Source organism: Mixophyes fleayi, chromosome 3 (genome assembly GCF_038048845.1).
Source record: "Mixophyes fleayi isolate aMixFle1 chromosome 3, aMixFle1.hap1, whole genome shotgun sequence".
Lineage (NCBI taxonomy): Eukaryota > Metazoa > Chordata > Amphibia > Anura > Limnodynastidae > Mixophyes > Mixophyes fleayi.
In genome coordinates this window covers 288,095,117-288,109,369 of record NC_134404.1, presented here as the reverse complement: position 1 = coordinate 288,109,369, position 14,253 = coordinate 288,095,117, and the positions used below count along the sequence as shown (strand labels likewise).

The window sequence follows — 14,253 nt, the reverse complement described above, 5'->3', positions numbered from 1 at the left end:
GGAGCCAGTACTGGGACACGCTTAACCAGGAGGAGAGACCTGAAGATCTGGCAACTTGGTAGAGAAGCAGGTGCTTTAAATAGACAGAGCTGACAGGCAATTAACCAATCAAGAGAATGCAGGAAGAATTGAGAAGACCAGGTGTGTGCATGCTCAGTTCAGCCCAGCAAGTGAATGCAAAGGGAAACAGGTGAGAACAGACCATAATGCAGTTTTAGCTGGTGCAATATGTGACAAGAGGGAAATGCAACCCGTTCAAGATGGGCTTCATACATTTTAGTTAAGCTGCTGGGAGGCTGCCCGAGGGAAAAAATACAATAGGACTCTTCTCAAGAGTTTGACACTATGGAGTAAACTTTGCCAACAGGGCTAAAGAATACCACCTGTCAAATGAAAAATTTTAAAAATGTCTGGGTATCATGTACAAAATTCGGAGGGCGCCACTTGCAACTGAACAAGGAGGCGTGATGTCTAACGTACACATGGTATTTACCAGGGACCCCTGTAAGGAGGTATGAACTTGGCTGCAAAGGGTGCCCAGGTCGCGGTTCCCCGAGACCGTCACCAGTGAAGTGGTAGGTGAAGCGAGAGTAGCTGGACTATCCAGACTGAAACCAGCTGGGATGCAAAGTACCAGAGGAGAAAGCGGAGAATGGCCTGGAGTCAATTAGGTGTCGAATCACAATTCAAGAGAAGGTCTGGAGACAAGCCTCGTCAGAAGCTGAAATACACACTGGAGCAAGGAGCAGGAACAGGTCAGTGGATAAGTGCTGGAGCTAGGGGTTGAGACTTAATATTCTGAATATTAGGTGGCGTCAGGCCTTATGGGCCAGTGATAGATATGGGCGGTCAGGACATTCCTGACAACCAACCTAGAGGTTAAAGAGTGCCTCTGTTGCCTTGCCTTCTGCGCATGCGCTCGCAAAGAGCCGGGCTGGGAGAAGAAGAGCATCTGGTGGCCAACCCTGGCTCACAGTGGAAGTGTGGGGAAGGAGCCTACCACCGGGACCCTCACCATTTGTGAGAAGCCTCAGCGTTTCTCCTCCCATGGAAGGTATTATACTTGTGTCAATAGCAGTTGACTGGACACATTCCACAGATGATGTTGTACTGGAATAAAAACTGTGAAAGTTATGAAACCCTGCAATATAAACAATATATCGCGGGAATTCTTGTGAAATTCTAGTAATAGGTATTTTTCAGGACAAAACACAAGTTTGTTTCAGCATGTATGCATGAGAGTCATAGTGAAACAATAAAAAGGAAGAAAACAACAGGGATATTTGTTTCACATACGTTTTTTTCTTGTCTTTGTAAGCAAAATACTATATTCCTAAGGCTGGGCAGCAGGGGATGAAGCCCCACGTGCAGAGAAGATAACTTGGAGAGGTATATGGATTAGGGACACATTTACAATTATTATTTGATATAGCATGGTGACAGTATGGTACATCCTAAAATCTGCACAAGGAGGGCGGGTGACAGAAGGGAAGAGATTACCCCGATCCTCTGGAATCCCAGGTATGCAACCATGTGTTTGTACTAGTCGGGGAAATGAGGTTTACTGATTAAACTAAAATTTTGGGTGATGATTTTGTTAAAATGTCTTTAACAATGGCGGTGTTACAGGAAACCTTTTTAGAGCCATCACTTCAGTATAAAGGTTATAATGGCTACACTGATATCTTATAGAAATGCTGGAACGTGAAAGAAGAGCTGCTTGCAGTGTAAGCTGTCTAAGAAGCAGTGACATTGTGGTGGGCTTTGGCAGAGATGCTCATTACATGATAGTGTTTAAGACTTGTGGTCTGAAATATGAAATTTATTTTGCAGAACCTTAGCCACATCTATGACTTTCTTCTAACTAGATATTGCGTACGGAGGATGTTTGTAACCAGAGCATAAAATGATAAGAGAGAGCACTATACTCATGCACCTGATTTCTTCACCTGGTCAAAGCTCTAAACAAACTTTTTTACAAAACTGTTTATTGTACAGGTTTAACAAAGTACATCAACAAACATTGTCAGATACCTCAGTAATGCACTGTACAAATACATTTTCAATTTTATACGAAAAAGGTATGAGAGAGGGAGGGGGATAAGGAATAATAGATGAGATAAGGAAGGGAGGGGAGAGGGAGATTCATCCTATAATTCCAGACATTTAAATTCAATACACACTGTTACAAACATCATCATATCTGTCACGGGCACTAGGAGTTGCTACCCGAGTTTCACCAGATGGCACTCTGCTGGAGAGGCGGGGATCAAAGCAGGCAGGTGAATGATTGGAGCGACACAACAGCAGGAGAGTAGAGATAGTCTGAGGCAATCAACGACTTGGAGCTGTAAACTGGAACTGAAGATAATGTAGACACGAGGAGTGGACGTGGATCGGTGATGATAGGTAGAGGAGGAGTTAGTGGTCTGCGTACAGCAAGTTGTACCACTGCTCTGATGGGAAGAATAGGATTGGTGCAGGTAGGTAGCCGGGTAGTCGGTGGTCTGCGTGCAGCAAGTTGTACCACCGCTATGGTGAGGAAACGGGTCCAGGTGTAGGTAGGTAATAGGAAAGTCAGTGGTCTGCGAGTAGCAAGTTGTACCACCGCTGTGATAGGGGGAATTGTCCAGGTGCAGGTTTGTAGCAGGGAAGTCAGTGGTCTGCGTGCAGCAAGTTGTACCACTGCTGTGTGAAGGAGTGAGGACTTGTCCAGGTGCAGGAGAGTGAAGTTGAAAGGCAAACTGTGGCTGTATGGGAACAGCGCGAGTAGAGCAATGTCTTGGAAGGCACAATGAATAGTCTGTATATAGTTGGTGCCTTGCAGTGAGGAGAAGCTGATCACAGCAGATTAAGCACAATGAGGCTAAGTAGTAGCGTGAGAAGATATCGAGCTTGAGTGACAGCTTGTCCTAACTGGAGCAATGCGGAAACACAGTCTATATGGGTACCTGTACCCTGCGCAACAAACAACAATGGATGCAACTGGTATGTGAGCAAAATAGGTAATAGTCAATAGTTAGTAGAGCATACCCAGTTGTGTAGATCCGGAATCAGCTGAGAGGTGAAGCATTGTAGCGGTATGGGCACTGCCGCTGAGTTGAGCAGGGAAGCAGCGTGGAAGCTGTAACACGATCAGCAGAGTGTCAGCGTTGGAGCGGTAAGAGGACCGCTGCTGAGTGGAGCCGGGAGCAGCGTGGAAGCTGTGACACGATCAGCGGGATGATAGCGTTGTAGCGGTATGGGAACCGCCGCTGAGTTGAACAGGGGAGCAGCGTGGAAGCTGTAGTCTGAGAAAGCTGCACACAGTCTGGAAACTGTACAAACGAGTAAAGCTGGAAGCAGTATGGAATCTGCACACACCTATAGAAGTTCACCGGGAATGAGACTTCAAGATCAGGCCCCCACCTAGGGTTGCAGGTGCCTCAAATAGGGTGAGGTGATTGCTCTGTCAATCACCTCCATGGACAGGTGAAGTTAATAGCGAGACCTGCGCATGCGCAGATGGCAGGATAGCGAGCGGCCACGATTCCACACAGGTGTAGATAGAAAATATGGAGGACCTCGCACCAGAGTAGAGGCACTCACGGTCCGGTGAGTGACAATATCTTTTCATGATATTGAGATTTTATGACAACAAAATATATCTGTTTTAAGCTTAAATTTAAGATTGAGAATAACCTCAGGATTAGGACTAGAATTAGAATGCAGATATCCGATTGTAAGAGGCAAAAAAGGAAACCATATATTACATTTGTTCTAGATTATACAGGTCAGGCTTACTTACAACTTAGAATTGTAAAATTCTCATAACTAAACGGACATTAAAGAACATTAAAGCCGCCTCATTAGTGACCACTTGGTTCTTTCAAAAACTTGCATAATTTGAGTTTGTACATGAGGTTTTAAGGTTTCAATATACATGCCCCATTTATTATGCTCTTTTCTAGATCTGAGAATGTAGCTCGCCTATCAAAATACTAAACATCTAACAATTCTGATTTAACTTCCATAACAGTCGGGCACGTACGTGCAATCCATTTACCAAGTATGGCTTTCTTTGCTAGTGTAACAATAACCGCTAGTAGGGAAACAATTTGAGGATTCAGTATTCTCTCCTTCCACACATCAAAGAAGGCAAACAGCAAAGCCTCAGGATTTGTCTGCAATTGTATATTAAAGGTAAAATTTAGAAAGGAGTTTGTTCCAAAAATTCACAATCTTCAGACATGCCCAAATATTGTGTACCAAGGTAGCCTCTTGAGTTCCACACTTTGGATAAGATCCAGTTTTATTCTCCGCTATATGTGTCGAAGTCAGCAAATTGGATAAAGTCATTTCAATTAAAGTCTAGCAAACCTGGTTGTCTTTGTCTGAAAAGATGCGTACGGTACGCTATGACGTACAAGGGCACGCTACGGCATGAAAGGGCATACGCATCCACTGCACGTGGCAGCAACAGTAATTGGTCTTTTACCATACATTCGCACAAACACGCATACTTATAAAATAGTACACATTAATGGTAGTTGCAACACATAGTCAGTTATGTCGAAATATAGTAGTATTTATATGTTATATCAGAGTTACATGCATATTAGTGAAATACACGGAACAGGTTAAAGGAATAACCTCATGAGTGGTATCATAATGAACCTTGTTACATATCCTACTGTTTGGTTCACTCTGCGAGGGAATCGCAGAGTGCATACGCAAGTTATGAATGATAGGGAATTATGAACTACTTAAGACTAAGGAATCCTGGCGGGAAGAGCAGAGCATACCCCCTGCAGAGATGACCCCCTCCTTTGGATTCCTTAGGATGAACCAGCCAATGATTGACGACCCCTTGGACATTCCTGAGACCTGGACCAATAGATGCAAGCTATACCATCTTCATTGTATTACTGTATTTGATTGTGTATATAAGCAGCAGCTTGTGATCCAGAGTGCAGACTTCTTGTCCCCAGACTTCAGGATTGAATGACTGCACTGGATCCAGAGCGCCTGCGATAAGTAACGGCTGTATTTACTATTACTTCGCTTGAGCATATTATTCCACTTATTGCGAATAAATCTTTGTGCTTTGGAAACACAAATCGAGGTTCGACAATCGTTATTGGTTAGCGACAATACGCACATAACATATGCCTCCTCTGAGCTTGTGAGTTATACGCCCTACTTATTGTTTTAATATGTACTTCCTGGAGCTTAGCTGAGCTTAATGCTCTCATGACTTGCGCTGTATGAGCTAGGACTTTGTCTGAAGGTCGCGGATTTGGAATATCTCGTTTCCAGGTCTCCAAGACTTTGAAATGCTTTTCTTGCAGGAAGTTGTGTCTGCAGCTATAATATGAGTACAGTATGGGGTAATTAATCCAGGGAATGTATCCATGTTTTGAGTCAGAAAGAAATTTCTTTCCTTGTAAAGCTTAATTGGCAACTGTCACACTGAGGGTTTATTATGCCTTGCTCTGAGTTAACAAAATTAGAATTGATGAAAGTCTGAACATAATACTAAAGACATTAAAATCCTTTCCAACCAAAGCCATGGATCATTAGTAATAAAATCTAGTTTTAATTTGTATTAATAACATATTATTTACTCATTATATAGTACATTTATTAACTAGCTAGGATAGCCATTTTCTATAACAGGTTAAATGTATAAAACGGACAGCTGAGAGATGTTATTATGATATAGTGGCACGCTCATCTGACATACTACATGCTGCGGTTAGTATTATGATGATCTGATAGGTCGGTGATAGAACAAACTGTAGCCAAACACTGGAGACATCTGGATGAGCAAGAGATGCATAAAAATGATAACAAAAAGTGTTCAGACCCTAGACAATGCTTCTTAAAACTTAAAATACTGATTTTAGATCTTTAAAAGTACCAATCGATTCAAACAAGTGAATATGATAATGGAGCATTATTCTAACTTACATCAGTTTTACATAATCTATTTTCAACAACTGGGAGCTTCATAGCTCTCAAAATAAGCAGAACTGCACTATATATACTAGGAGTAACTCTCCTCATGCTAATAAAGTGTATTTATTGATTAAATCAGTGACTTAGTATGTGATATTTATAACTGAATAGTATTTGGCTGTACATCAGTAATGTCTCATTATGCTTAAGAATATTTAGGTTTATGTTCACTGACTCTCTTCATCTTTCCCACTCCAGATTAGTACTAGAGAGGAAAGCTATGTGACTGAAGTGGGACAGTAATCCTGTCACTTGGTACTGGGGTTATATTACAGTATTATAATTCTAGGTCACAGACTGGTGGACTGAAAATCAGAGGCAAGCCCAGAGAGGTAGAGAAACAAAATGTCAGATTCAATTATGCAATGTGAAAGGAGAAAAAAAACACACCCCTTCACTGCTTTTATATCCATCTCAGCTGACATTTAGTCAATGACTGAAACTGTAGAGTGCCTTATCAGTCATCCTTAAAAATAACCACTCGGTCCTACATTTACATGGGCTTAGTACCACAAATTCAACGCAGACAACTCAATGCTTAATACTAACCAAGTGGATATGGATAGATAGATAGATCTATATTATACATATACACATATATATATATATATATATATATATATATATATATATACACACACACACACACATACATACAAGTGCACCTATACATACACACACACATACATACATACATACATACATACATACATACAGTGGTCGAAGTGGTGGTGTATATGGCGGTATGCCATGCAGCCATTTCTCCTACTGCCTGCATTGTAAAACTACCAAATTTCATTTACTTAAATTTCCATTACTTTTTTCATACTGGTCTACTTCTAACCACTGGTCCACTTCGATCACTGTAAATGTATATACCGGTCAGCCACAACATTAAAACCACCGACAACAGTGAATATCATTGATTAGTATGTTGCAATGGTCAAGGAGTGGGATATACTATGCCGTAAATGAACAGTCAATTCTTCAAGTCGGTGTGTTGGAAGCAGGAAAAATGGGCAAGTGTAAGGATCTGAACAACTTTAACAAGTGCTGAATTGTGATGGCAAGACAACTGGGTCAGAACATCTCCAAACGGCAAGTCTTGTGGGGTGTTCCCAGTATGGAGTGGTTAGTACCTACCAAATATGGTCCACGAAAGAACAACCAGTGAACCGGCAACAGGGACATGGGCACCCAAGGCTCACTGAAGAGCTACTCCGGTCAGAGTGCCCATGCTGACCCCTGTCCACCACCAAAAGCGACGACAATGGGCACATGAGCGCTAGAACTGGACCATGGAGCAATGTTAGAAGATGACCTTATCTTTTCTTTTACATCATGTGGATGACTGTCTGCGTGTCGTCACCTGGGTTAAGAGATGACACCAAGAAGCACTATGGTGCACTATGGAAAGAAGGCAAGCTGGCGGAGGCAGTGTGATGCTATGGGTAATGTTCTGCTGGGAAACCTTGGGTCCTGACATTCATGTGGATGTAAATTTGACACATACCACCAACCTAAACATTATTACAGACCTAGTACACCTCTTCATTGCAACAGTATTCCGTGATATCAGTGGTCTCTTCCAGCAGATAATGTGCCCTTTCATAGTGCAAAAATTGACCAGGAATGGTTTGAGGAACATGACAAAGAGTTCAACGTGTTGATTTGGCCTCCAAATTCCCCAGATCTTAATACATCCAAACATACACACTCTCCCTCGGGTTTTAAAACACAGATGACAGAAACCTGGGCACATCTCCCATTTACCACTTTCCCAGTGCTTCTGGGAAATAACATTACAATTCTTTCCCATAACCGCACAGAATTTACATCTCAAAGACCAATTTTATTTGGGAAGTGATTCAATAAAGTAATTTAAACATATATCACATAGAATTCACATTCAAATCACATTTAATATTGTCATATCTGCCTTGTTTATTAATGTGGTCATTAAAGCTCTGCAATTTTTGTAGATTTGTACAGCAAAAATATTTTATTACATTTTATCCCATCTACATTAAGGCCATATTTAATAGACTATAGGAATAAACAGTATGTGTCTGGAACAGTTTAGGGCACTACTGCAAAGTATCTAGATTCAAATCCCAAAATTAGAAGCTTAGCCCTGTATATTGACATGAGATAAATTGTTATTAGTGTGTCTCTATTTTTGCTGCAGCTAAACTATAGTGGAGAATGACATATTCAGGTGGCAGTGATTATTTTTCATGATGTGCGCTTATGTATCTATGTTCATTATATTGAATTTTAGGTGTGTAACAAACAGGTTTTATGCTAAAAATAAGAGTTTACCATAAATATTTGTAGCACTGATGCCCAACTCATGCAGCACTCTGCAGCTCCTCCCCTGCAGTCTGGGACAAAGCACAGCCTTGGAACACTATTACCAAATCTAATTTTGTAATTATTTTTTTTATTTTCATTTTCTCTCCTACCAAATGTAGTGCAGAAGTGAAAGACTGTAGTGAGTATTGCTGCATGAGTGGCAGCAGTCACATGCCTCTTAGTAAGACTTTCTATATATGCTGTTGATTTCTATTAGGCCGTTGGCCTAGGCCAATTAAACACCAGCGGCATAACCCTCATATTGCATCAAGTTACACAGGACAATAAACACCACAAGCAGCAAAGCAAGTAGCTGGTCAGAATACAAGCATCGGAAAAAATCGACAGGTGATCTTATTTTGCCGGGCATTACTACAGCCGATATAATATTTCAGTAGCAATATTAATCAGTGTTACTTTACTGTTGTCATATTACTGGGTATTAGCAAACCACCAGCACTGGTAATGCCCAATAAAACATAAGCCATAACCAGCTACTTGGTTCGCTTCTTTTATTCCTTCTTCAGTGGTGTTGTGCCGCTGATGTCTAACTGGCATAGGCCAACAGCCAAATAGAAACCTTACTAAGGAACGTGTGACAAATGCCACTCAAGCAGCACTACCCAGTAACATGGCAGCAGTAACCATAATGCCCATTAACAAGCCATCAGCTGTACAATTGAATCCTTTCTGGTAGCTCATTATTAGGTGTTACAGTTACTGCTAGCATATTACTGGGCACAGTTACTGCTGATACACTTTAGGCATTATCACTGCTGGTGCATTAGTAATATCCAGTAATATGACAGCAGTAAAAAAAATTAATTGCCTATTAATCATACTTTTGCTCAACTGTACATGATGTCTGTAGAGCACTATATCAGTTATCAGCTATATTATGCTCCACAATAAAATTTAAGCGACCTAGCCGTACCACTAATAACCACCATTTTGCAGACACACATCCACATAAATATATGACCCATACTTCACACACAAACAAACATTTTGCAAACTGGCTTATTGAAAGAAAAGTTCACTTAGACGTTTCAAAAATTAGAAAGAACATTACACCCAACCTCAGACTAAGATTTTGGATAGATGTGTTAATAGACTGCTGTCGCTCTGATATCAGATTCAAAAGGGAGGAACTGTTCATCATGAGAGCCACATGACCGTCACAGACTTTTTAGTAAAATAAATTTTGGTTTGGGTGTCTGTTAGCATTCTGTACAGGGGGCAGGAATATATAGACTAATGTACAAAGAGACAGTTTCCAGACTTGTAAAAGGGATCCTTGTGGACAATCTCACGGACATGGAAGTCCAACTAGAAGTCAAGATGCCGCCTTCCAATACTTTATTGCGGCTGCCGACATACCTGTCTATTTCTGTGGTGCAAATTCCCTGTGGAGAATTTTAAATATTAGTTGTCTTTTTTCCTACATGCCACTCATTTCTTTATTGATTACACCATTCATTGGCTATTGAATCGGAGAGAAAGTCAATAATTCTTTTGATTTGTATAGCTTTCTATAAAAAAATATTAATTGAGGAATGGGTATGTGAGAGCGGTCTGCATGCTCAACAATAGGAAACATTTCTGCAAAACAAATTCTTACAACTGTAACCCCTGGGGATGCTGCAGTTGGACTTGAGCACCCAGGGGCTAATAATCACAATTGCATCAGTAAGAAAAGAGATGGCTATAGCTATTTACCAGTCCAGGAAGAGAAACTACATTTCCCACAAGGCTATTGTGGAGAGGGGGCTGAGCCTAAGAAGACTGATAAACCAGGGGGCGGGGAGAGAAAGAGAGGGGCATCCTGGGAGAGACTGAGCTGTGTCCAGATAGGTGACCCTAGGCAGAAGGGCACTGGATTGGTGGTCTGAGCAGAGAGAACAGACAGTCTGCAGAGATATCAGAGCTCAGTGCAGTCATGAACAGAACCTGCTGGAAGTCACAGTTTGAAGCTGTAGGAGGAGGATTGCATGCACCTCTGAAGAAGGACATTTTACAAGTCAGCCATTTTGGAGATAATCAAGTTAAGACCTGTGACACACACTGGTGCAGATAAGTTACTGGTTATTTTACCTGTCTGTTATTATTCAAGTGGGGTTTGGACTATATCTGGCCGCAAGGGCTGAAGAGTTAGGGATAGATGGGTGGGCAGGAAAATGTGCACCAAGTGTTTGTCTAATCAGCATTTGTGGAACTACAAGTCCCAGAATACAAATAGGAAATGATTTTACAGCTGTTGCTACAGAAGGGTTTGCATACTGTGACTGCTGTACTTCACTGCAAGTGATTTAAAGACCTCTAAAAGCTGCAATCTGAACACATGATGTTTCCATGCCATGCTGCATCCATACAGAAGGGCTCCAACTTGCAGTGCACTGCTCCATTTGTGTGCCATGTTTGAATACTGCTGATGTGTGTGTGTTTGGCAGTACATTGTAGAGCTATAAGGAAAATTTATATACATTCACCCCGCAAGATATTCCCAGTATCAGGAGCAAGTAAGGTATCTGATATATTTTTCCATGTGTATAAGGCTGTGACAGTTAATGTTCATATTGTATGCTGTTAATGTTATTGATTTATTGCGAGGTATTGTGTTAACTTGGTATTCATAGTAAGAAGTGGTGCTCCATTTTCATCCACACTGTCTTATTACTGTATTGTATTGTTTGCACTATTATTTTCAAATTATACCAAAGTATATTTTTCTATAAAATTACAAAGCTGCATTCAGGGTTTCCATTTCAATAAATGTGCCTGGATGGCTTTTGCAGGACACAGTTTGTCACAGAGTGTTAATACTGGGCAGGGGGTTTCCCAAATCTCCCCCTGGTGTATCTTTTGAACACCCCCCAGAAGAGAAAGCAGCGATTCGGGTGGAGGCACTGAAAATCAAGTACCGAGGTGAGAAGCATCTGCATTGTTTAATATATATATACACCCTCCCAACGCTTAATACAGAAGGGGGTGTTACACAACATTTGCATCCATAAACACTCCCCCTGACTTACTGCTGCTTACAACTTACAAAAACAAGATTGCAATTACCAGTAATGAGCTTGTGACCAAATATAAATCTTAAATGTGGAAAACTATGATTTATCCAACAGCATGATCATAGCTAGTTTCTTAAAAGCCCCAGGGCCCTGCCCCACAAAAGAAACTCACCACACATTGTCACTCTTGTCAAGCAATCAAACAACGCATACAAGTCACAACAGTAAAATATGATATTTCTGTTTATCAGATCTATATATTGGTGTTGGGAGCATGAAACAGTTGAAGTATAAATAAGTTGCTATAAATAAACATAAGAAATAACAGAATGAAAGGGGTAGAGTCTAGGACCCAGGGACAAGCAGGTCCCCTATCCAACAGGAAGTAAAATGTTTATGTCTCATTATTTTGCTTGCTTGCTATTTATGCATGTTCTATCGCATGTATAGTTGTATTATTTTTTTGCCTGGACTCTCATGTATCAGAACTACTTCTCTCTTTCCTCTTAAACAGAAAAGTCCACCTCAGTGAAAGATGTATATCCTTTTCCACTAAAGCAGTGATGATCACGTCAGGTTTTAAAAGTGACTCAACCGAGATCAGCATAATGGTGTCCTACATTCAGATTTAGGAACCTGACAATATGTAATAATGGAAGGCACTATGGTGGGTGTCAGCATCCTACACAAAGAAAAGTATTAATTTCTTGTAAACTTTATGTATGACTGATGTTTCTTAGATAATGTATTTTTGCTCTTCAGCCTTCATGTGAGAAAACCACCTTGGTATCCCCAGAATCACCTTGACTGATAAGACATCTCCTTCTAGGCCCCCTCCACCCACGTACTGGGGATACACTTCCTGATGCGTAGGTGTATTGAGAAAAAAAAGTGTTTTACATGTATCATAGGTACACTGTCAGCAAGCTGAATATGTTTTGTTTAAAAAAGAAAAACTGCGGTCTCTTCTACCTTTTAATGTGGAACATTTTACTGATATGTTAGAACAATAAACGTTGCTTTTACTGCATCTATCAAACTGAAAACCAAATTACCTTGAGCCAGGCATTCATCTTGTACAAACAGATAAGTAAAGCAAAAAAAACAACATTTTGTTATTTAAGATTATTTCCTATACACAATTTTCATGTCACAGTTTCGAAAAGCATGGCTGCCAATCTGTAGCCAATAAGCTATCTGGTAACATTTGAGAAAAAATATAGATTCAAACAATAGTGGCGCTGTAGTAATGAATAGTCTGGGCCCAATAAAGAAATTTAGCACAATATATCTAATTACTACAAAATATATCTAATTTAATTCATTAAATGCCGCAATATATATATCTTGGGTGTAGCAAATCTTAAACTTGGCAGGGTGCTCACACAAACACCCTGCTAGACATGGGCAGGTGGTCACTTCACAATCCCAGTTATATAGCATAATGCAAACCTACTATGAAATAGAATGTTACACTCTGAGGTACTTCTTATATACCTTTATTTCACAGTATGGGGTGCAATAGTCTGTACAACTAGGTAGTGTGGGTAATGCAGATTCTTCTACGTATTTGAGAGTATTTAACCAAAACCCTTTTGGTTTCGTTTATGGGGTGGATGTATCCACTAAATGACAACACTGAAATGTAGTATATATTTAGGAAAATACCATAATCTGCAAGCACATGTAGAATTTAAAAAATAAAATAATGGAGGAATCCTTACCTGTGACTATATAGAATGGCTATGGTCAATCCAAGCTGGAAAAAAAAACAACACTATTAGTTACATTTCAATTAAAACAAACAAGAGCATTTAAGACCTTCAATGACAAAGACCAGCTATGGCATGAGACAATTATGATAAATGAGCAATGAAAGCCACAAATTGTTTCCAGAACTTTAAAAAAAAGAAAGAAGAAAAAAACCAAACAAACAAAAAAAACGGAAGCGGTCATCTAAGCAGATGTGGATCACTCACTGGACGTTTTGAGGTCATTAAACATTTGGGTGCAGAAGTTGTACTGAACCCTAGCAACCAATCAGACAGTTGCTTTTATTGTAAATGTGCACTAGAGAGATTAAAGCTAATTGGTTGTTGTAGTTAAGTGCAAATTTTGCACCTAAATTTCTTAAGCGTGTAACTTATTAGTGCTAGAGTGTGAATGTAGGCGTATCAATGCGTTTGTCCTGCCTATGGGTGGTCTGAACATTCTCTCTTCAATAGTAATGCAGCACCTCCACCTTAGTCAAATTACACCAGGGCTTTCGTTGTGTAGTATCCTGGACTATGTTACAAAAACAGATTGATACATACATATGGCGCTGCCGATACGCCCACTGTGTCCTGGAACGGACATGTACAAAGGTGCTCTCCAAGCAGATCTTTGCAACGTAAAATCATAAAACATAGAGACAATAATGGTGAAGTATGTTCAACACATCAGTTGTTCAAATACACACATTCCCATAGAATTCCCGTGCTTGGATAACTGTAATATGCACCCGTGTCTTCACTCTTTGCGTGAACCCCAAAGGGTATGTGCTTACTAGAATGTGGATGATATCACGCCCAAATCAGATCAGGTAGTGTAGATTCAATTCCAGCAATCACATGGGTTCCTCGAACATAGAACAAAGTACATCAGCGCATGGTAAGTATAAAACCTCAGTATCCTCACCGCGACCTCTCCGTCTGTTCACGTGTAGCGTCCTCAGTCCCGGTTCCAAGTAAATATAAAACCAGTAAATTTAAAACCAACACGTTTCGACTCGTAGAAAAAGTCTTTATCAAGGGTAAATCTTCCTCTTAAGAGCAACAGGAGATTGTATCCACGGTTAGATCGGGGAGTAAAATCAACACCGGAACAACTTGCATACGGA

At 40.4% G+C, this 14,253-nt stretch overlaps 1 protein-coding gene across 4 annotated transcripts in view; it reads right to left on the bottom strand.

Annotated features, from left to right (window-relative positions):
- The window catches only part of ACOXL (acyl-CoA oxidase like), a 368,095-nt gene that overhangs the window by 229,929 nt on the left and 123,913 nt on the right, over positions 1-14,253 (bottom strand). For all 4 annotated transcript variants that reach the window (XR_012689756.1, XM_075203751.1, XM_075203752.1 and 1 more), the window contains exon 10: positions 13,097-13,131. Coding sequence is in view for 3 of the 4 variants with exons in the window: in XM_075203751.1 (XP_075059852.1) it covers positions 13,097-13,131 (35 nt within the window). In the remaining variant the exon portion in view is untranslated. The remainder of the gene's footprint in view (positions 1-13,096; positions 13,132-14,253) is intronic.